The sequence below is a fragment of the Dermacentor albipictus genome, chromosome 1, assembly GCF_038994185.2.
Source record: "Dermacentor albipictus isolate Rhodes 1998 colony chromosome 1, USDA_Dalb.pri_finalv2, whole genome shotgun sequence".
Classification (NCBI taxonomy): Eukaryota; Metazoa; Arthropoda; class Arachnida; order Ixodida; family Ixodidae; genus Dermacentor; species Dermacentor albipictus.
This window is the reverse complement of record NC_091821.1, coordinates 503,830,027-503,852,159: the sequence shown is the minus strand read 5'-3', so window position 1 is coordinate 503,852,159 and position 22,133 is coordinate 503,830,027. Positions and strand designations below refer to the sequence as shown.

The 22,133-nt window shown below is 48.9% G+C and overlaps 3 protein-coding genes across 5 annotated transcripts in view; 2 read left to right on the top strand and 1 right to left on the bottom strand.

Annotated features, from left to right (window-relative positions):
• Positions 1–18,447, bottom strand: part of TppII (Tripeptidyl-peptidase II) — a 263,290-nt gene extending 244,843 nt beyond the window's left edge. The window contains exons 1-2 of the mRNA XM_065443152.1: positions 18,130–18,447; positions 11,524–11,652 (exon numbers count right to left, since the gene is read on the bottom strand). Of these exons, the coding sequence (XP_065299224.1) occupies positions 11,524–11,652; positions 18,130–18,447 (447 nt within the window). The remainder of the gene's footprint in view (positions 1–11,523; positions 11,653–18,129) is intronic.
• A 135-nt stretch (positions 18,448–18,582) lies between these two features.
• The window catches only part of LOC139054890 (uncharacterized protein C15orf61), an 82,745-nt gene continuing 79,194 nt past the window's right edge, over positions 18,583–22,133 (top strand). For 2 of the 3 annotated variants that reach the window (XR_011511591.1, XM_070532585.1), the window contains exon 1: positions 18,583–18,717. The gene's annotated coding sequence lies outside the window, so the exon portion shown is untranslated. The remainder of the gene's footprint in view (positions 18,718–22,133) is intronic. The other variant, XM_070532588.1, reaches the window with a different exon arrangement.
• Tasp1 (Taspase 1) lies at positions 18,871–20,589 on the top strand. Its single transcript, XM_065443153.1, has one exon. It carries the CDS (start codon positions 18,882–18,884, stop codon positions 20,109–20,111), a length of 1,230 nt encoding a protein of 409 aa, XP_065299225.1. The 5' UTR covers positions 18,871–18,881; the 3' UTR covers positions 20,112–20,589.

Below are 22,133 nucleotides of genomic sequence, written 5' to 3'. Positions count from 1 at the left end.
TCGTTCTACCAGGTGTGGACTGAGCTCCCAGTCGTTGGAGACCTCCTGCTTCATGGAGACAAATTCGTCGTACCTTTGTCCCTTGTAGCACGGCTTCTTCGGTAGCACGGCTTCCCATCCGGGGATAACAAGGACAAACAGTGACTACGTGAACAATACTGGTGGCCTGCTATGTGCAAGCAGGTAGAACAATTGATTGCATCTTGCGGGTTATGCCAATCAGTTGACAAGTCTGCAGAACCGGTGACACCACCCCTGCAGCTAGTTGAATTCCCATCGGCACCATGGCAGAAGCTAGGAATCGATATTGTGGGCCCTTTTTCCAATGTGCCTGCAGATTGCCGTTTTGCTATTACAACCACTGATTATTTCAGCAAGTGGCCAGAGGTTTGTTTCTTGGCGAAAGTGACTACCGCAACAGTCATCTCCTTTCTGCGAAGCATCTTCAGCAGGGAAGGATATCCTGACGAGATTGTTAGTGACCACGGTCCTCAATTTACAGCCTATGAGTTTGACAGTTTTCTTAAGGAACACAGCATCGCCCATGCATATTCGGCAGTCTACCATACGCAAGCCAACAGTCAAATAGAAAGGTTTAATCGGGTACTCAAAGAGTATGTTCAAGTCTGCACACGAGAATGTCGGCCTTTGATGGAAGCCATCAACGACTGCCTCGGAGTCTACCGTTTCACGCCGCATGCCACCACAGGAGTGAAGCCTTCTGTCCTTCTTCACAGCCGTCATCCCAGAACAAAACTTGACCTTGTAGGAGTGCCAAGTAAACAGTTTTTTCAATACCCGCACGCAGTGATGAAAGCCGTCCGCAGCAGAGCAGCACAAAAGCAACAAGCAAGTAAGTCCTACACTGGCCGTCGACAAGCTGCGAAGCATTCTCCGTTAACAACAGGTCAATCGGTTTGAATCAGGTTGCCAGGCCATGTGCCTAACAGCGCTTTGAGCTACTCAAGCCCATTCACCATTGTTGACCAACGTGGCCAAGACACCTACAAGCTTAATGATGGCCGCACTTGGAATTGGGATCGGCTGGTACCCTGTCATCGACCAGTCAAACCACCTACAGTTGCAAGAAGCTGTTCATCTGAAAACGTAACACCGTTTGGTGAGCCACGGCAAGAAAGCCATGACCCACCTCAACAGCCGTCTGTTCGGACACCAGATGAAATGGACGTTCCGGAACTTAGGCATTTGACAAGGCAAAGAAAACCACCATCGTGGTTTAAAGACTATCATAAATATTGAGTGCTTGTAGTGTTTCCAGTTGTTAATTCGTTAAGTAACTCTTTTTTAGGGGGGAAAATGTGGTATTCAGTAGTTCTGTTTATATAACCAAGATGGCGGTAAGCACGCGTCTTATGACAGAGTACGAAAAATATTGAACGACTAAAGGTAACAGAAGTGCACCGATTATGAAGAGTAGGGCACTGTGGAGCTACAATAGGTACGAGGTAGTACGAGGGATATGGAAGAGGGTAATGGTTCCAGGCCTGACTTTTGCCAATGCAGTTCTATATATGAGAGCAGAGACCCAGCAACAGTTGGAAACTAGGCAACGTGGTGTGGGTAGGCTCGCTCTGTGAGCACATGGCAAGACACCAAATCTTGGGGTGCAGGGGGATCTGGGATGGTCTTCTTTCGAGGGCAGAGAGGCTAGTAGCAAGGTAGCATTTGAGGAGCGATTGAGAAAAACGGGGGAAATGCAGTGGGCTAGGAAGGTTTTCAGTTACTTATACACGAGGGATGTTGACACAAGGTGGAGGAAGCGAACTAGAAAATTGACAAGCAAATACTTGAGCAGCAGTGGGGGCAGAGGTAAGGAATCATCCGTCAAGAAAAAGGTTAAGGATAAGGAGACAGAAAGCGTTATGTAGAAAGCAGATGCAAACCAAATCGGCATTAGAGACATACAGGACGTTTAAGCAAAAAATAGCCAAAGAAAATATTTATGATAACTCTAAGGGAAGCTCATTGTTGTTTGAAGCCAGGACAGGTGAACTGCGGACTAAAACGTACCGAGCCAGATACCAGGAGATAGATTAGTTGTGCAGGGCGTGTGGAGAGGAGGAGGAAACAGCTGAACACCTGATACTTGCTTGTAAACAACTTCATCCTGCAGTTGAATGTAACAGGGAACTATTCAAAGCTTTGGGTTTTAAAGACAGCGAAAATAAAATAGACCTTGAACAAGTAGAAATAACTAAACGGAGGCTGTCTGATTGGTGGATAATATCAACGCAAAAGTAAAGGGGTAAATACATAGGTATACATGCATATAGTACCATTCAAGGCTAGGCGGCATGCGCCGCCGCCGCCCGATTCAAAGGGTTGAGCCTCAATCATCCATCCATCCATCCATCACATCATCTGACGCACGCACCTGTATATATTCTCATCATGGACCTCATCATCATCATAAAAGAGGAGTGTTGTTCAAGATACGGCCTGGGTGGTTCACTTCGCGGTTCTCCGGCGCCCGCGGCGTAGTCGGGCAGGGAACGATGGCGGATACAACACTTGTGACTGTGAATGCTGTTGCTAGCTGAGAACGGTGTCACAATTATTCTACAAGGAGAATTGGGTTCGTGTGTGTCATTTAGAAGCGCTGAGATTTGATTTTTAGCTGTTCAAACCATTATACAGACAACATTCAATTTTTTGGACTCCCTAGGGACCGCGAAAAGAAACCAAAAACTGGGCAGTGCAAAAAAATGAATGCATGCCTTTTACTGCTTCCAAGGGCACAAATCACAACACACAAGTCCGAATTAGCTCTGAACGCCTGCCAGTACAGTTTACAGGCGTATCAGTGCTCGTACTGCAATACGAAACGACGGGTGCTTGAGTTTATAATCCAGGAATACATACAGTGTCCCGTGACATTGCTCCTTCCCACTCACGGCAAGCTTCACCGCAAAACTTCGCGTATGCTTCGCCGCGTAACACGGCTGTGTTGAGGCACAGCTGACTTTGAGGAACTGGCACTACGGAACGCGCCAAGCTTTCCGAGCGTCGAACCCAGTGGCGAGGATTACAAAGGCGGAGTCAGCGCCATTGCTAACAGCGGCGAATTGTTTAACGAAAAACGTGGCACCGAATAGCAAAAAGCTTGGCAGCGAGCGTCACAGTAGCGAGGCCTGGCATTGACGCGGTGGGGGCCCGGCTGCCAGCGGATCTACGTGCGAAGCGCCGTTTCGAGGCGGCGAGATAATCGAATAGCCACGATGGTGGCTTCGATTAATGCTGTTTTGGACCTAAGCTCATGGCAAAAAGTCCGGAAAATGAGACGGCGAAGGTTTTTTGCATCCAAAATTTTAGACATTCTCATACATTGACTCTATGGGGCACATGGCGGTGCCGCGAAGGCACCCGAATTACAGCGCATGCCTGAAAAATCGCCCATCCGGAAAATCGGTCGTTGACTGTACTTATTTTCCGCAACTTCAAATACTTCGAATAGTAAAGGTTCAGGGTGAATTAAATTTAATAGAACATTCACACACCCCTAATAACAAACATTCTTGTGCATTAACCGAATACTCTATTAACACTAACTGCTTCAAATATTAAGTTTTACTTCTCATAATTCGAGACTGGAACTCGCGGCATTCCACTGTTGCTAACAGTTCATCACTGAGCATGTTTACTACAATGATTGAAAATGAACTGTTCACTTTACAAGTACTGACTGCCATCACAGAACGACCAAATTTAGTTCAGCTTATAACACACATGCATTTTTCTTTGTTAGTGTACAGGTGTGCAGCATCATCATTCTTTTTTCTCTTGTCATTTCTTGCCTCGTTTTGAAAAAAAGAAAAAGTTGCAGCTTTCCTAGAAAGGCAAAGCCTCGATTGCGATAGCAAATTACTAGGCAGTTATACGAAGTAAGGGTAGTAGCATTAGCCACTTGTAAAGGCGTTTATTAGTCACCGGTGTTTGGGACCGACCGTCAAAGCAGGGCATGGACACTCAGTCCAAGCAGCATCTCCCGTGAACAGCGCTGGAGAGCTTGACCCTCTAGAAAGCACTGGAGAAGATGGCCCAGTATAGTGTTCCTCTCAGCTACAATTACCCCCGGGAATAAAAAGGGAGCCTTCCGGCGACCTAACAGCTCCTCACTATGAGTGGATCATAGTACAGCTTGAGGCGTTCGAAGTTCACAATGTCTCGTCCACGACAGCGCATGTGCAAACACGGTTCAATGGGTTCGATCACGTAGTAAACACTTAATGCACACTCGCCGATGCGGTATGGCCATTCATAAGAGAGCCCAGGTGCAGCTGAAGGAATGAAAAGCCACACAACCGCTCCAGGAAGGAAGGTGGGTGCAGAGGTGGTGTTACCGCGAGTGCTCCTCTGGTGTTCTTGGTCATTGGAGATAAAGGGCCGCGCGAGATTGTGGCACTCTTCAGCATGAATTGCCGTGGCAGAAGTGGGTGCACATTCAGATGCATCCAGCTGCTATGGTAGAATTGTGTCGATGGTGTGTGACGGGTGCTTACCGTAGAGTAAGAAAAAGGGTGAAACGCTGGTGGTGCTCCGAGTAGCGGTGTTGTACACATTGGTTACGAAGGGCAGAACGACGTCCCAATTTATGCAGTCAAAGGCAACGTACATTGCAAGCATGTTGCCGAGCCTACGGTAAAGCGTTCTGTAAGGCCACTGGTTTGAGGATGGTACGCCGTAGTTGTACGATGAACAACGTGACACTCCTTAAGAATGGCTTCAACTACTTCAGATAGGAAGACGTGTCCGCGATTACTGAGCAGTTCGTTACGTGGTCCATGATGCAGGATGAATCGATGAAGCAGGAAGGAGACAACATCAAGCGCTGTAGCTGCCGCGACGGCGGCAATTTCGGCGTATCGCGTGAGACAGTCAACCACCACAGTGGTCCAGAGGATTCCAGCCAATGCCAGGGGAAGGGGCCCATACAAATTGATGCTAACATGCCCAAACGGCTAGGTAGGACAAGGTAAAAGTTGCAGACCGGCTGGCAAAAAGAAATTTCCGGCGCTGACAATCGATGCAAGAGTGAACGAACTTCTGCATGTACCTGTACATCCCTTGCCAGTAGTGTCGCGTGGTTAGTGCCACGCGGGGCATGAGCATGCGGGGACGGACCGACACATAGCGCCTCTTGCTTAGACGAAAAACGAATGCCCCTCCTTTATTGGGCCCGAACATATATACACACACACAGGTCACAGGGGGTGCCACACTCTGGTGGCAGCCTAACAAACAGGGCTGAACTGTGGCGACCTCTACATCTCTCCCCTTGAAGCATTGAAGGTTCGACGGGAGGGACTCGGGAAGCCAAACGTGTCAAAAGTTTCACAAGTTGAAACGGCACAGCGGAACAATAGGCCGGCCGTAACGTGTTCGTGTCACACCGTCACTGCGGTCCCTGGCTGCAGGGGACTGTTGCACAGAATGGCCGAGGGGGACCGTTGATTCCACGATGTTGGCAGGCCGAGGTTCCTGACAGCGAACTTGCTGCAGTGGTGGTGGTTCCTCTCCGGAGGCAGTAGGCCCAAAAGGCACTAGGTGACGTAGGTTGCGCTGTAGGGCGCCACCTTGCTCCGTTTCGACCACGTAGCTTCTTGGTCTTTGCCCCGAACTGAGGACCATAGCCTGCACTTGATCAGGTCGCACCCAGACACGCTGACCTGTTTGGAGTGGCGGTAAGTCTCGAGCTCCATCCATGATGCCTGTTGTAGCTGTCAGCCTGCCTCTGCTTGTAAGTCACATCCTTGGCGACGACTTCTTTCATTGGGGGCCAGTTGGGACATAGCTGGGAGTCTTGCTTTGGGACTCTGGTTCTGAGTTGACGTCCCATCAACAGCTGGGCTGGACTAAAGCCGTTGACTCCTGGTGTATCCCGATAGCTGAGCAGAGCCAGATGGGGATCCTTCGACTTGTGAAACAGGTCCTTGATTGTACGCACCATCCTCTCCGCCTCTCCGTTCGATTGAGCGTAGTGTGGACTACTGGTCTTTTGGTTAAAGCTGTATGATGCTGCAAACGCCGCGAACTCTTGCGACGAGAACGGTGGGCCGTTGTCTGACCTGACTTCTTGCGGGATTCCATGGTGGGCAAAGATGGATTTGAGAGCGTCGATGACTGCCTGAGCTGTCGTGCTCCTCAGGGTCACCACCTCAGGAAACCTTGAGTAATAGTCCACCACCAGGATGAACATCTGGCCGTTGAGGAGGAACAAGTCCATTCAAAGGAATTCCCAGGGATGTCCAGGTAGGGATGCATAGAGCAGGGGCTCTGCAATGTTCACGCGGGTGGAAGCGCACTGTTCACAGTTGGCAACGAGAGAGACGATGTCTGTCGAGATACCGGGCCACCAAACTGACTCCCGAGCTAGGGCTTTGGTCCTGTTGATGCCCTGATGACCTTCACGCAACAGCGTCAAGACCGCTAGTCGAAGGGATGATGGGATTACAATCCGGGCGCCTTTCAGCAGAACACCGTCGCAGAGAGAGAGCTCGTCTGCCACAGAGGCGTACTTTGAGAGGCGCAGTGGTACCTTGGTCTTTTGTGGCCAACCATGCTGGCAGTAGGAGGCGAGGGCTTTGCACTTACCATCGGACTCTTGTGCCTGTCGCACGTCTTTAGGGCTGAGTGGCAAAACTTCCGACGTGCAGTAGACTACCTGTGCTGCAAAAAGTTCGATAGGGTCTAGGGAGTGGGTGGCTTGTAGGTGATGCGCGACAACGTATCGGCTGTGGCTAGCAGCTTTCCCTGGCACGTGCAGCATACGGAACTGGTCTTCAGCCATAGGTCTTCAGCCATAGTCTCTGAATACGACACGGCAACATGTCCAGTTCCATCTTGCCGAGAAGTGAAACGAGTGGCAGGTGGTCACTCTCAACATCGAAGGGGATGCCACGGACGAACTCATCGAAACTTTGGATAGCCCACGTCATTGCCAATGCTTCTTTTTCAGTCTGGCTGTAAAGCTGCTCGGTCTCGGTCATTGACCTCGAAGCGAACGCGACTGGGCGGTGCTTTCCTGAGGGTTGCGTCTGTAGCAAAACTGCACCGAGTCCGAATGAGCTTGTGTCTGCAGACACAGTAGTGGCGTACGACGGGTGGTACTTGGCCATGCACCTGTCTGACGTCAAGAGTTCCTTGATTTTCTCGAATGCTGCCTTTTGCTCTTGCTGCCACACCCAACTCACAGACTTGTTCAGTAACGCTCTGATGGGCGCTGTGACGTCCGAGATGTGTGGCAAGAATCTTGCAAGATGATTCACCATCCTGAGCAGTCTTCTAACGCCAGCGACGTCCGTTGGAGCTTCCATGGCTTTGACTGCTTCGACTTTGCCCGGATCTGGCCTGATGCCCTGTGCTGAGACAACGACTCCGAGGAAGGAGACCTCGGGTACCCGAAAACGACACTTGCCCTGGTTCAAAGTGATACCTGCTTTTGCAAGGCGAGATAGCACCTGGCTCAGTCTGGCGTCATGTTCCTGGCGGGTGCGTCCAAAAACCAATATATCATCTATCATATTGGCGACTCCTTCTTGGCCCTCCAGGATTCGTGCCATCTGCTTTTGGAAGTACTCTGGGGCGGAGATGATGCCAAAGGGGAGCCGGCAGAAGCAGTATCGGCCGTATGGGGTGATGAATGTCATAAGCTCTTGGGAGTCAGAGAGCTTCACCTGGTGGAAGCTTGCGGTCACGTCCAGCTTCGAAAAAACTGTTGCATCACCGAGGAGGCCAAGGACTTGCTTGACAGTTGGTAGAATATGTCGTTCCTGGAGGACGACCTTGTTCAGTTGTGTCAAGTCGATGCAGAGGCGGTAGGAACCATCGCGTTTCCGGACGACGACGAGACTCGAGCACCATGGTGTTGGCTTGTCAACCCTACAGATCACGCCTGCGCTTTCCAATTTGTCCAGCTCGCGGCGGACGATCTCGAGCAGCGGGATGGTGATTCTGCGAGGTACGCTTAGCAAGAAAGGTGCGGTATCGTGTTTCAACCGGATGTTGTATTCGTCCTTGAGAGTGCCCAATCCATTGAAGAGCTCGGCGTGCAGTGTCGCTTTTGAAGTCTTGAGTTGATCAAGAAACCGAACTACTTGGAGGGCTTGGAGCGCTGGCAGTCCCAGAAGAGGCACAGTGAGAGACTGGATCACGTAGAGGCGCTGACAGGTTGTTTTCCCTTGCCACCGAAGTTGTGCCAGATATGAGCCCAGCACGTGCAGTGGCTGTCCTCCCGGGCCAGTGAGCAGAGTGTCGACTTGGTCGAGTTTGTCGGGCAACGTAGGAAAGTCACTGGCAACGGCAGATACTTCGGCTCCGGAGTCAACCTTGAACTGCGCTGTGTAGTCGTCAACAGTGACATAGACGAACTTTGCCGCGGTGGGCGTCGCGACTGCGTGCAGGTGAACGGAGCTGAGCTTGTACTGCTTGAACTTCCGTGAGCGGCATACTTCGGCAAAGTGGCCTTTCTTTTTGCAGAAGTTGCAGGCGGAGCGGTGGGCCGGGCAGTCTGAACGCTGATGAAGTGTGCGGCCGTAGAATTCACATGTGGACAGCTCGCGTGAGCGCTCTGCTTGTGGCTGCGGCAAACGAGGCTTAGCACCGGAGCGACGACGAGAGGGGAACTTGTTAGCTTTTGTGGCGTCGAGGTTGAGCTCGCGGGAGTGTTCAGTGCAGTTCTGGGGCAAGGCCTTTTCCCTGTCGGCGTCTTCGGATTGACGGGCTTGTGTCCAAGCGTCCTGTAGTGTCAACTTCGCGTTCCGGCACAGCTGCTCCGACAGACGAGAGTCGCGGAGGCCAACGACGAACCGGTCGCGTACGAGCCTTTCCTCGACAGCAGCAGACGGAGAGTTACAGCGCTTAACCATCCTGCGCAGTTCTGCGTAGTACGTGTCGACGCTTTCGTCGGGTAGCTGAACACATCTGTGGAACCGTGACTACTCGTAAAGCTTATTTGCCGGGTGCACGAAGTGCTCAGTGAAGCAAGTGGCAACGACTTGGTATGAAGCGAGCGCCTGGGCGTCCAGCGAAAAGGTATCGAGAAGCGGTCGGGCCTCCGGGCCCATGCAGTACAGTAGCGAGTGTGCCTGCATGTCCAACGACGCTTGCGTCAGTCCTGAAACCGCTGCGTAGTCTTCGTAGTGGCTGAGCCATGTCGCCCACGTTGACGGGTTCGCGAAGTCGAACGGTGCCAGCGGCTGGAAGTTGACGCCGTACAGTTTCGGCGGCTCGCCGGTCTCTAAGACATCTTGGTGCCTTCCTATGAGGTAAGGGCTAAGGCAAGGGGGCGTTATCCGGCCACTTCTGACACCATGTCGCGTGTTTAGTGCTGCGCGGGGCACGAGCATGCGGTGACGGACCGACACATAACGCCTCTTGCTTAGACGAAAAGGAAATGCCCCTCCTTTATTGGGCCCGAACATATATACACACACACAGGTCACAGGGGGCGCCACACTCTGGTGGCAACCTAACAAACAGGGCTGAACTGTGGCGACCTCTACAAGTAGTACCACTGTCGAAGACATTGATAAGTTTTGAAAACTCCAGTGTGTGCACACTGTGGATCGGCGTGGAAAGCTGCGCATATGTCAGAACAGCGACTGCGAGGTACTACTAATAACCACTGGCGCCCATCGGAGTTATCATCGCGTCGGTGAAGCAGGTTGTCGCGAATGGCAAAATGGTGAGCTTGACGACGCAGCATGTGAGTGGTTGGTGGTGCTGATGAACCAGAAAGCAAGTCTGTATATAAGAGAGGTAATCCAATGGTCCTTGCACTGCTCAGACGCGATGGCGGTAAGGTTGAGCGAAGAAACGGTAGAGTCGGATAGTGGGCCGCAGGCATTGTTGTCAGGCAAGCGAGCGCACGACAGGGCACTGGCGTCACAACACTGGCGTCTGCTGCAGTAGAACACGCAGATAACGTAGTCCTCAGACGATGTGCCCATCGAGCAAGATGGCCTGAGGGGTCTTTCAAGGACGACAACCAACATAGTGCATGGTGGGCCGTGACATCAAATGGACGGCCGTACAAATAAGGCCTGAACTTGGTGAGAGCCCAGATGATGGCCAGGCATTCTTTTTCTGTCACAGTGTTATTGGTCTCAGCTTTCGTAAGCGTACGACTTGCATAAGCCCCAACACATTCAGGAAACCCCTGTTTGCACAGGGCAAGAACAGTGTGGAGGCCAACACTGCTGGCATCTGTGGGCACCTCACTAGGGGCTGTCAGGTCGTACTGGCGCAAAATTGGCGGAGACGTTAGCAAATGTGAGCAAATGTTCGCTTTGTGAAGGCCTTGTCGCACTCGGATGACCACAAAGTTAGGGGCTCGTTGCTTCTAAGTAACTTCGTCAGGGGTGATATGATGGCGGCAAAATAGCAAATGAAGCGTTTGAAGTAGAAACGCAGATCGATGAAATTGCGGAATTCTTTGACGGTTGTTGGCTTAGGAAATTCTATGATGACCCGAAGTTTAGCTGGATTGGGGAGAATTCCATCCTCGGGTATGACATAACCTAGAACTCTCAGCTGCTGAGCAGCAAATTGGCACTTCTTGAGGTTTAGTTGTAGCCCTGCATTTGTTAAACACGTTAGAACAGACCGGAGCCAATAAACGTGTATGGTGAAATTAGGAGCAAAAACAATGTTGTCAAGATAACAAAAGCATCTGTGCTACTTCAAGCCGTGCTGCCCTGTGTCCACATGCGCTCAAATGTCGCGGGCACATTACAAAGTCCAAAGGGAATTACGTTAAATTCGTGTAAGCTGTCGAGTGTGACAAAAGCTGTCTTTGGCTGATCGGCGTCTGCCAAGCATATTTGCCTATACCCTCAGCGCAAATCTACAGATGAAAAGAATTCTGCGCCTTGTAGACTGTCAATCGCATCGTCCATGCGTGGGAGAGGGTAAACATCCTTGTGAGTGATCTTGTTCAGGCAGCAGTAGACCATATAAAACCACACAGAACCACCTTTCTTCGTAACTAGGACAACAGGGGATGCCCATGGACTGTTTTTTGCATGTCGTCTACTTGTTCGTTGATTACACAACGTTCTGCAGGAGATACAAGATACGGACATTGCTGCAATGGCAGCTGCGCCCCAGTGTTGATGCAATGTGTAACAGTTGGTGTCCTGTCCAGGGAAGATTGCCCTACAGTGGTAGTGCACGCATGGTAATGTTTACCAACTCACGACTCTCGTATGGCACTAAACGCTGCAGAACTTAAACAATCACCATCAACATTACTGCCAAGTGTAACCAATCAACGCAAACAGCACAGAAAGCTTCACTTACATCGATTTCCACAATGTGAGCGATCCACACAATTTTTTTTCTCATTTGTCTTTTACATAGTGCTTTGGCCAGTGAATTGCCACTGCCCAACAACAATATATTAATTTTGATGCAGTGAGCAGAAAAGTAGAACATAAGTGGTTGTTTTTTGCCCATGCTTATATGCATACATATACATATATACATCCTTATACATATGCCCACCTTTAGCTTGCGGCCTGACAAACCAGTGATGAAGCCATCCTGCACCTCCACCACCTTGGAGGTGTCCACGTCTCCAGCACCAGATGCGTCCATCATGTCCACAATCTTTGGCTTTCCATCGCTGGTCACCTGGATTGCAAGCGCAGCATTAACCAAGAGCTCAAGCCATAGCAACAGCTATTATTGCAAGCCTGCAAACACAGGGACAACAACAACAAAAAAAGAAGCACGAGTGCATGAAAAGCAGCATGCAACCCAAATATACATAGATAAGGATCACTTAAAGCCAAAAACCAATCCTCATATGCAAAAATAAAGCAAATGAACAAAAAGGACCGTGTGAGAAAAGCACTCATCGCATTTGAGCCCAAAAACTGGACATTTTCATCATGAAAAGCTTTCAGTAAATGCTATTTCTTTTTTAAACAAGAAGAACTATGGCTAGCAATTAATGTCCTTGCACTTAATTTCAGCTGCTTCAAAAGTCAATAAATCGTGGAAGATGATTTCAAGAAACAGAACAACAGTGTTAACAAAATATGGGTAACAACTACATTGCTAACAATGCATTTTCGGGGTCATCCTCATGCTTTTCAGATCGAATTTGCAGCTATAAGCTATCAACCAGCCCGAATACACATGTTGCCCAAACAAAATATCTGCCAGCAACAACAGTAGCAACTCTTTGCATTTAACATTCTCAGGGTGTCTACCAAGTAGATATTTCCAAATTCACTACGTGCCTTTGCAAAATTTTCTCAATGAGACAGAACTTTGCTATATGTCAAGACGGGCTGACACCATGTTGCCCTATGCTGTCAATCTCTAGTAAGCATGCTAAAACAAAAATGACTTAATCCAGTTTCAATAGTAAGGTGGTAAGGTTGTAATGTATATTTTATTTAAAATAAAACAGAAGCAAGGTGTTAGTAAAATGCACAACAAATAAAATATGTTAACAAAATTGTCAGGGCTGATGAAACAAATAAAATATGTTTGAAAAAAATGGCAAAGCTCATTCCAGATCGAGTCGAACATTTTCAAATACCAATGAAAAGGAGATGCATATTAAAGCAAATATTTCCGAATATGAGCTATTTCTATCAACTGATAGCAAGCTGATTGGTATGAGGTCTGTACTTTATCACAACTAAGATTCTCTCTCCGCAGCAGGAAAGTCAACCTCAACTCTTTTGACATACTCTCAGCCTGTACACAACACCTCAGTGTTAGATTGCGCTGCTTTAAAGTTTATTTTAGTAAGGATGAGGGCCACCTGCATCTTGGCATCAGCCAACACTTTGTTTTTTGAACTCAAGCTTCTTCAAAGAGGCGGCGCCACGCTTCCTTTCTCATTCATCCCTCAATACATGGATAATTTGTTCTCATCCTCCTTCCTCCACGGGTTCGTCCCACAGACCATTTGAAGCATCCTTTTGTTCAGTTGTACAGTCAACGTCTGATTTTTCGGACTCCCTACAGCCCACGAAAACGTCAGAAAAAAATGAATGCATGCCTAACTGCTCTTAAGGGCTCAAATCACCACAGGCACGTCCGAAAAAGCTCTGGAGGCCTGCCAGTAAACTTATTGGGCATATCTGTGCTCATAGTGCGACAGAAGACGGGGACGCACGCATATATTGTCACGTGGTAGTGACTGTGAAGAAAGCAGCCAAACTGAGAAAGACGAAACTAGCGTTTTATTGGGTGAACTTGTGCCCTCAAGAACAGGCTACACTCAAAGAGCGGCGAAAGTGGCGAACACAGTCAGCAATCGTTAAAAATCAGATCAACGGGTCAAAAGCGTCGGCTTTTATACATCAATCGTTGAATGTTCCAGACTAATCGCTGGGACCCGTGCGCCTTCCACAAAGTTGTACATTATTCGCATCACACACACACGCAATCAGATTGCACAAGGTTCGGTCACAGACAGTGGATGGAACCATCGATAACATTTGTTAGGCGGTGAAACGTGTCGCCCGATGAAGACAAGTACACGTGTCAATGCAATTAAGAAATACATACTGTGTCCCTTGACCATTGCCCCTTCCCACGCTTGTTATGCTTCACCGCAATACTTTTGCGTATGCTTCACTACGTAACACTACTGTACTAAGGCGAAGATAACTTGCAAGAATCTGCCTTATGCAACGCGCTGTGCTTTCCGAGCTTCGAAGCTAATAGCGAGGACCAAAGAGACGGAGTCGCCTTGCTGAAAGTGGCGCATTCTTTAAATTCTTTCACCGCAATAATTTGTGTATGCTTCACCGCCTAACATTGCTGCATTGAGGCGAAGCTGACTTTCGAGAACCGGCATTATACAACGCGTTGCGTTTTCCGAGCTTCGAAGCCAATCTAGAGAATTACAACGGCGGAGTCGGTGCCATTGCTGACAGCGTCGAATTCTGTCAGTGAAAACGACGGCACCGCACGGCAAGAAGCTTAATAGCGAACGTAGAAGCAGCTAGGCCTGGCATTACCACGGTGATGGCTACGGCTGCCAGCGGATCTGCATGCTACAGCGCTGGTTCGAGGCGGCGAGATAATCAAAATGGCGGAGGTGGTGGCTTTGATAATGCCGTTTCGGACCTGCAGTCACGGCAAAAAGTCCGAAATAACGGTCGGCAAAGTGTTCTTGCATCCCAAACTTCAGATGTTCTTATACATTTACTCTATGAGGTACGCGGTGGTGCCGCGAAGCCGCGCGAATTATCGAGCATGTCAGAAAAATCGGTCGTTGACTGTACTCTGGAAACTTTTTGAGCAGACGACACGGCGTCAAATACGATTTGTTGCGATTCCTCCGTTGCTGCAGCCAACCTTAGCACGACATTCATTCACTTTCAATAAAATTACATTTAATTTTCCCTGATAGAAGCACAAATTTCCCGAGTATTTCTAGATTATTCGAGTTTCCTGAGAATTCCCGGTTTTTCCGGTTGGTAGACACTCTGATTCTGTAAAGCTTCCCTATCCAAAGGTCATTCACTCTGCAGCTTTGATGCTGAAAAAAAAAATTAAATTATAGGGTTTTACGTGCCAAAACCACTTTCTGATTATGAGGCACACCGTAGTGGAGGACTGCGGAAATTTCGACCACCTGGGGTTCTTTAACGTGCACCTAAATCTAAATACACGGGTGTTTCCGCATTTCGCCCCCATCGAAATGCGGCCGCCATGGCCGGGATTCGATCCCGCGACCTCGTGCTCAGCAACCTAACACCATAGCCACTGAGCAACCACGGCGGGTTTCGATGATGAAAAAATTCATAGTAAAACCAGCAGCTACAGCGAAACAGTGCAGGTATAAGACGAAGACAAATTGAGGCATGAAAAAGACAAACACAAAACTGTACTTTGGACAAAGGTTTATTTTCATAACAGAGAGTTCTTATACCTGCCACCACAACAAAATAAGAAAGACCCGCTTTAACATCATTTAACCTCATCAGATGTTTCCCACTTTAACATCATTATCACCACTAGGCAGTATTTTCTAAAAAAAGGCTGAGCCCATTTATGCACAAGACAAGAGACAAGACAGCTTAGACATTTTATACCCACATGCGCTAACTTGGCAGCCTCGATATCTCTCTTAAGGAAATAATAAATTTGTTGAAGGCAAGTTTGCAACCACATTCCTAATGATGCACTGTTCAACAACACCCTCACATACTCCAGGCCTGAATATAATTGTTGTAGCGTTCGGTGCCTATCTGCTGAGCTTCCACATTGCAGCAGGTTCGATGGTCAAAGTGGGTAATTTAAAGCAACGGTTAGCAGAACGCACACAGCTTTTCTCGCACAAACAAGATCATATTTACAGGGCTTAAGGTACAGCTGCCATCACAACTCCCACAATTTAACTCCTAATCAGCAGGCTTCAACCCAATGAAACTTTCATTGAGCACACAGTCACTACCTTCGCAAGAGAACACCAAGATGACCTAGAATAGAACAGTTAACATTACAAAAGCATTCTTGGGCCTACGTAAACATGTCCAGAAAAAACAGCTTTCATAGATGACACACTGCACACACTATGTACTATAGTGTCTGCAATTTCTTCTGCATTCGCATTTTGTGAAAAGCCACACCAGTTTGTCTGCACAATGTTTTATGCTTTACGGGTGTGGAAAAAACAATGTCCACATGCACACACTACCCTACCTATTTTGAGGTTGTGTGAATTGTCATGAATATATGGAATGACAGCCTTCCTATTATCTTTGCTGCCACTTCGTGTTTACATCTCCCGTGCAATTTCAGCTGATAGCCAGTTCCATCTTTTGTCTCCTATCTAAAGATCTAAATTTTTCGTACTGTGTTGAAGATGCTTCGTTAACCAAGTAATCAACATGTGGAGGATTGAAATGTCCCATAACTATTACAGATTTCACCTTGACAAGACAAAATGTTTGGGCACTGAAGATATCACATGGTCTCTTCTTTTCGTAGGTTCTTGCAACACACGCAATGCCACAATATCCGGCAGACCTCATAAACCTGTGCTCTAAACTTTGTACTTGTTCATTCACAACATTCAAAGCTCTTTACCAATGCCTTTCACAGTCTTTACAAAACATTTGAAGAACAATACATGAGGCACCAGATTCAAAGCCCATCAATGCATTGCAATAAATTTTAACTGATCTTGACATGATATTTGATTAGGTCCACACAAAGTGAACACACACACACTTGAAAACAACATGTTTGTGTTGAAGCTCACATCTATACCACATAGAGGTGTGAGCAAAAGTAATTGAAACATGGGAGCTCTGGTTGAATTTCACCCAGTGCCCTCTAGCAGCCTCGGAGGGAAGCTACAAATTGAATCACGCATGCGTGCAGGCGGGTGCTGATAGCCAGTTCACACCTGTCAATCTGCTTCTTTACCCATGGATCAGAGTGCCATTCAATGTTTCTGCAACTGAACAGTCGCTACATAACGATGGCACATAGCAATGGCATGGTATTCCATGCAGCTCAGTATTCAAGACCAGCTGGTTTTGCCACAGACTAGCTGCCCAAGGAGACAGGCAATGTGGGCAGCTGTCCCGAGGCACCGCATTGCATAGCCTTCCTTCCAGTGGGGATATATTGGCAGCCAGAGCTACTATCACTGCTACCACTACTGCCACAGCTGCAGGTGCTGTGGGCGAGCCCATAGTGACATCGCCCACCAGCCATTCATCTCTTCATGACCAAGGTATCAGGTTTGGCACATCGGCAGAGCACAATGACAACTAAACACATGGCAAGAGACACTATTCAATAATAGTAATGGCTCTGTAGGTATAAGCCATGAGTGTTGAACTTTAGTTCATTTATGTATGTTTCGCGTCAGCATTGCGTACAGTGGTACGTGAACACATTCAGTGTTGTGTGTTCACTTGAGGGTCAATTGCATTCCTTGGTAAGTGGTCCTACACCCATACCTTCTGACTGGGTCACAAAGACAGGACTCAAAGCTAACAATAATCCCCTGTATAGCCACAAGCTAGACTGCTGCCACTTTCTGGCAAAGGCATGAACATCTGTAAGAATGACCAATATATATGCTGTATGTGTGCACATTTCCCATCATTTATCCAGTATAATGAAAAAGAAAAGTTCAATCCCAAGTACGCAAATGTAGAATGTTTGACCCCTTAAAGGCCTCACAGAACTGCACTAGTGGGTAATGACAATAACTATTTTTAATTATGTTTTTATGCAGATGTGTTTATCACAAATGTCATCCATGAAAGCACAAGGCATCCACACTGTAAATGGCATGTTCAAACAGTTTTATTGCTACTAGCATAACGAGTGCCATGTACCTCTGCACCTACGCAATGCCCGATATGCTTTCCTGCAGAATGGCTATGTTGCGATCAATCCACGTAGCAGGCTATCACGCAAGCGGTGTCACCAACTGCTCCTGCGCAAGCGCTGTTAGCGACACAGAGGTAATCGGAAGCCGGGGACTACCTTCTCGGGGAAACTGGCGGCGCAGCTGGTTTTGTCCGGGCTGACCCCGATACGCGAAACGCGTCCGACGCGTTTTTCCTTTTCCAAAGCTGGGATCGGTGCGCCTAAACGCACGTGTACCGTGCGCTGGCCAGCTGACGGTTGGCCGAAAGTGCAACCGGCCAGCGCCGTTCGAAGTCCGCAGCTGTGCGCGCAGCTCGCCGCCGGGCGAGAACACGGCTCCGAACAGCTGACTTCCACGTCGCGCGAGAAAGAAAACGAGGCCGTCAATGTCGCGCGCTACTTTCACTTCTAAGCACGCACTAAATATTTACCGCCCTGACATACGAGGAAAATAACCAAGAACGGGACGTCCAGAAAAAGGAGGAAGGGGGAATGTAAAAAGAAATATAAAGAGAGCTAACATGCCGGTGTCGCGAGACACCTCTCTAGTGACGCTTTCGCGCCGCATAGCACTTCCGATTCTGAAACTCGCCGTTGTGGCCCAAGGAAACAATCCGTGCATAGGTATCAGTGATTGCGTATAGGTTAGACTCTCACCGAGCTACGAGAGTTTCGCATGGTGCAGAACCACAGATCCAAAGCAGGGAAAGTGCCCTGTCATTCAAGGCCAGTACAAGCGCTAACCTGCAAGCCTGGCGCGCCAGGATCGATGCCGGAGTCGAAGATGGCTATCTTGATGCCCCGGCCGTCGTACTCTGGGTACTTCCCGAGAAATACAGGCACACATGTTTCTTTCTTGGGTAAGAGCGCCCAGATCGGGAACTCCAAGGAGGCCTCGGCTGCCATCTTCCCGATGCGGGGCACTGCCGGTGCTAGTGTTGCCAGCCTGTTGGTGACTAAAGCTGGTGCGACTCGGAAACTGAAACCAATGCTGAGCTGAAACGAGATGCCAGAATCCGCAGCCCAGCTGCAGTGATCTAGCTCAGCCAAGTCTAGCCCCATAGAGGGATTATGGCGGCGTCCATGTGCGAAAAGCGTGGAAAGTTTGGTGTGTGTAGTTGTTCCCTAAAGTTTCGTTGCCGTAGCTGTATTCGTCTTTGCTGAACATGTGCACAAAATTGAAACGCTAGCCAGAATTAGTAACATATCTGAAGCTTGGAGGTTAGGTTGCGTAGTAGATGTGTGACTGCGGTGACAAGCCCACGGTCCGACGAAGGCTCGGCGTTCAGGCGCCGGCAGCGGTTTGACAACCCGGTGTTTGCACAAAAAAAGGTTAGCGTTTGAGTGTCGCCGTTTGTTTGCAAAGTTTCCCGTGAATGTGTGCTTTATCTTCTCGTAATTCCTTCGAAAGGCACATGTTTGACTAACGTTTCGCGAGGCTTTGTCAAACGACGCCCGTGGTACTACGTCGGGCGGTGCTGCACAAGGCGCGTGTCATGGAAGCCGTGGTGGCCGTCCACGTTGGCGCTGGCTTCCATGCGCCGGAGAAACTGCCCGACTACCGGCGAGTGTGTTCCGCAGCTTGCCGCCGCGCTGTGGGTGTGCTGGAGCGCTCTGACGGTAGTGCGCTCGAGGCGGTGGCGGCCGCCGTGGCCGTGCTCGAAGACGACCCACTGACCAACGCTGGTTTCGGCTCCAACCTGACGGCTTGCGGTCGTGTCGAGTGCGACGCCTCCGTAATGGACGGTCGCACGCTGGGATTCGGCGCAGTAGGCGCGCTGCCGCGTGTAGGCAACCCGGTGCTCGTGGCCGAGGCGCTGTGCCGCGCGCAGCAGGCCGGTCCGCTGTCGCTGGGCCGCACGCCGCCTTGTTTCCTGGTGGGAGAAGGAGCGCTGCGGTGGGCGCGCGAGCACGTGCTGCCCAACGTGGAGCGCATGCCCGAGGCCCTGGTGTCCACCCACACGCGTAGACGCTACGTCAAGCTCAAGCGCAGGCTCGACCGCTGCGCAACCGAGGAAGCGTTGGTGCGCAAGAGCCCCTTAGGTCCCGTGACGCCAAAGCGCGAGGTCGACGACGAGCCGTGGACTGCCAAGTTGGACACGGCGGACGAGAGCTCAACGGACACCTCATCCAAGGGCTGTTCCAGCTCGGACAGCAGCGATCCGCCTCAATTGGACACGGTGGGCGCTGTTTGCATGGACCGGCAGGGTAACGTGGCTGCCGCCGTGTCCAGCGGTGGTATCTGGCTCAAGCACACCGGCCGCGTAGGCCAGGCGGCCGTCTACGGCTGCGGCTGCTGGGCAGAGAACGCGGACGGCGACGGTGGCTGCGCTGTGGCAGTTTCTAGTTCGGGTTGCGGGGAGCACCTGATCCGCAGTGCACTGGTGCGGCAGTGCGCGCAGACGCTCAGGCGTTCGAATGACGACGGACCCGTTGTGACGCTAGACACTTGCTTTCGGCGGGGCTTTCTGCAGTCGCCGTTCCTGAACGATACGAATGAACGGTTAGCTGGAATCCTGGCCCTTCGCTGGGACCCTCAGTGTGGCAGTGGCGATTTGCTGTGGGCCCACACGACGCGCTCCATGTGTTACGGGTACATGCTGACGGGCGGGAGCAGACCCACTTTTGACTGCTCACAAATGCCAGACACCATGGTCGCTGGGTCCAAGGTAATGCTCGGTGGAATGCCTCTCGGGACTCGGCGCTTTGATGAAGCAGATTTGTGATGTCTTCACCACCAATCCAGTGTTGTGAACGGGAGAATCGCATGTGGTGAAGTACCCGCAATAGAATTGGAAATAGACAGTTAACGAACACCATCTTGTAAACATTTTCATTCTTGTTTTGTACGTTATACATCCAAGGAAGCTTTCTAATAGTTGGAACAGTGCTACAATATTCAAATAAGTATTGTTTACAAGGCTCATTTGTAAACTTCTTGCATTTCTCTTGTTCTTATGTAAATTTCTGTTTATAAAAATGCTATATATTACAGCCAGACAAGTCAGCTGACTAAATTAAATGGGAAAAGAGTTCCTATTTTTGTTATTCGTACTTGTGGGCTTTGCTTCGGTTAATATTGTTACGAGGTGTCCATATTCGGTGTCTATAAGAAAGGAAGCACTTGTAAGTTATTGTCATGCTTTCTAGTCACACTTAGAGCTTCAAATAAAACTTAACAGTTCTGTTATTTAATATATTGTATTAACTTTGTTTCGACTATTTTATATGCATCTGTGCATGAATTGAAATTAATGTATGGCTTAAACCAAATAGCAGCACATTTCTGTGAAACCAAATGAAGAATGTAAATGGCCATTGGGCTGTTTTCATCGAAGTAAATTTAACTGCATACAGTGGAACAAAAAAGTTGCTTGCATGGCACTTGAACTTGCACTGTCAGGTATGGTGGAAAGCATGCTTTCCATCATGCCTACATAACATCACAACCCGCTGCGGTGTCTTAGTGGCTGAAGTGTTGCACTACTAAGTAATAGGTCGCAGGATCAAATCCAGGCCTCCGCGGCTGCATATTGTTGGGGGCGAAATGCAAAAACGCCCATGTTCCATGCATTTTGGGCATGTTGAAGATCCCCCGGTGGTCAAAATTAATCCGAAGTCCCTCATTATGGCATGCCTCGTAATCAAATTGTGGTTTTTGCACGTGCAGCCCTATAATTCATTCAAATGACATCACAAATACTTCGGCCAAATTGGAGCGCATCAGTACCAAATGCCACTGAAAAGACCTCTCTCCTATTGCCGGGGTTGCCATATCGCTGAAATATGTTCAGACTCTGCCACAAGGTGTCGCCTGTTCATTCATCAGCAGTGATCGTTGATGTGTTACTCATGTGCTGGCTTCCTGCTGCTGTGTTCCTTTCTTGCTCTTTGCTGATTCTATTGCCGGCACCATAGCCCCTTGTCTCCTTAAGTACCTGCCTAGTGACACCAAAGCTGGGAGTCACTAGGAGGACACCACTTTCCCAGTGGTTATTGCGGCTTATGGGGCACATTCGGGGCCACGATTTTCCTCGCATGTCATGTGGAAGCAAAGCACTTGCTGTGGCACACCAAGAAAATTGCCCATGCTCTGCCTACAACAGGTATAAAAACATCCTCGTAACTGCTGTTGGCAGTAATTGAGGTGAGGGAACCAAAGGGTGGCTAGAATATCTTGTTCTTACTTGCTGCAGCTGATTCAAACAGCTGAACTGGATTTGTTTTCAATGCATTTGCAAAGTTCCATGTATTCTCACATGGCAATGCTTCTATGGGTGTAAGCAGTTCCTAACTGACATGCATTCAAATACAAATGTTCGGAAAGATGGGAAGATGTTTAAATGGGTCAGGTGTCAACCATGAAATAGTGTGGACCTGACATTATCAACTGTCACCAAATTGTAGACAATGAGCTTGTGTTACTAACTGTACAAATACGTTGCTTGCAGGTGTGAACCTATTTATATTTATGCGCTTTGTGGAGTGAAGCTTATAATGCGTGCATTTATAGTTCGATACCTGATCATTAATTGTAAATTTATAATAATGCACAGGTATAGTTGTGACATAAACCTGGTGGCCCAGGAAATTGTGCAATGTTTCTACAAGAGAGTAAAGTATGTCAATTTAGTTGGAGTTCTTACAGAGAATATGGTAGGTCAGCCTAGCTTAGAAAAGAAGCTTGCAGCAGAAGGCCAGTCAAATAGCATCCATTGAAGTTTTGTTGCAGTACTCAAATTTTTTTT

Bases quoted from the DNA above. Each gene is read 5' to 3' on its own strand.
- Tasp1 (XM_065443153.1), top strand. From the start codon at position 18,882: ATGGAAGCCGTGGTGGCCGTCCACGTTGGCGCTGGCTTCCATGCGCCG.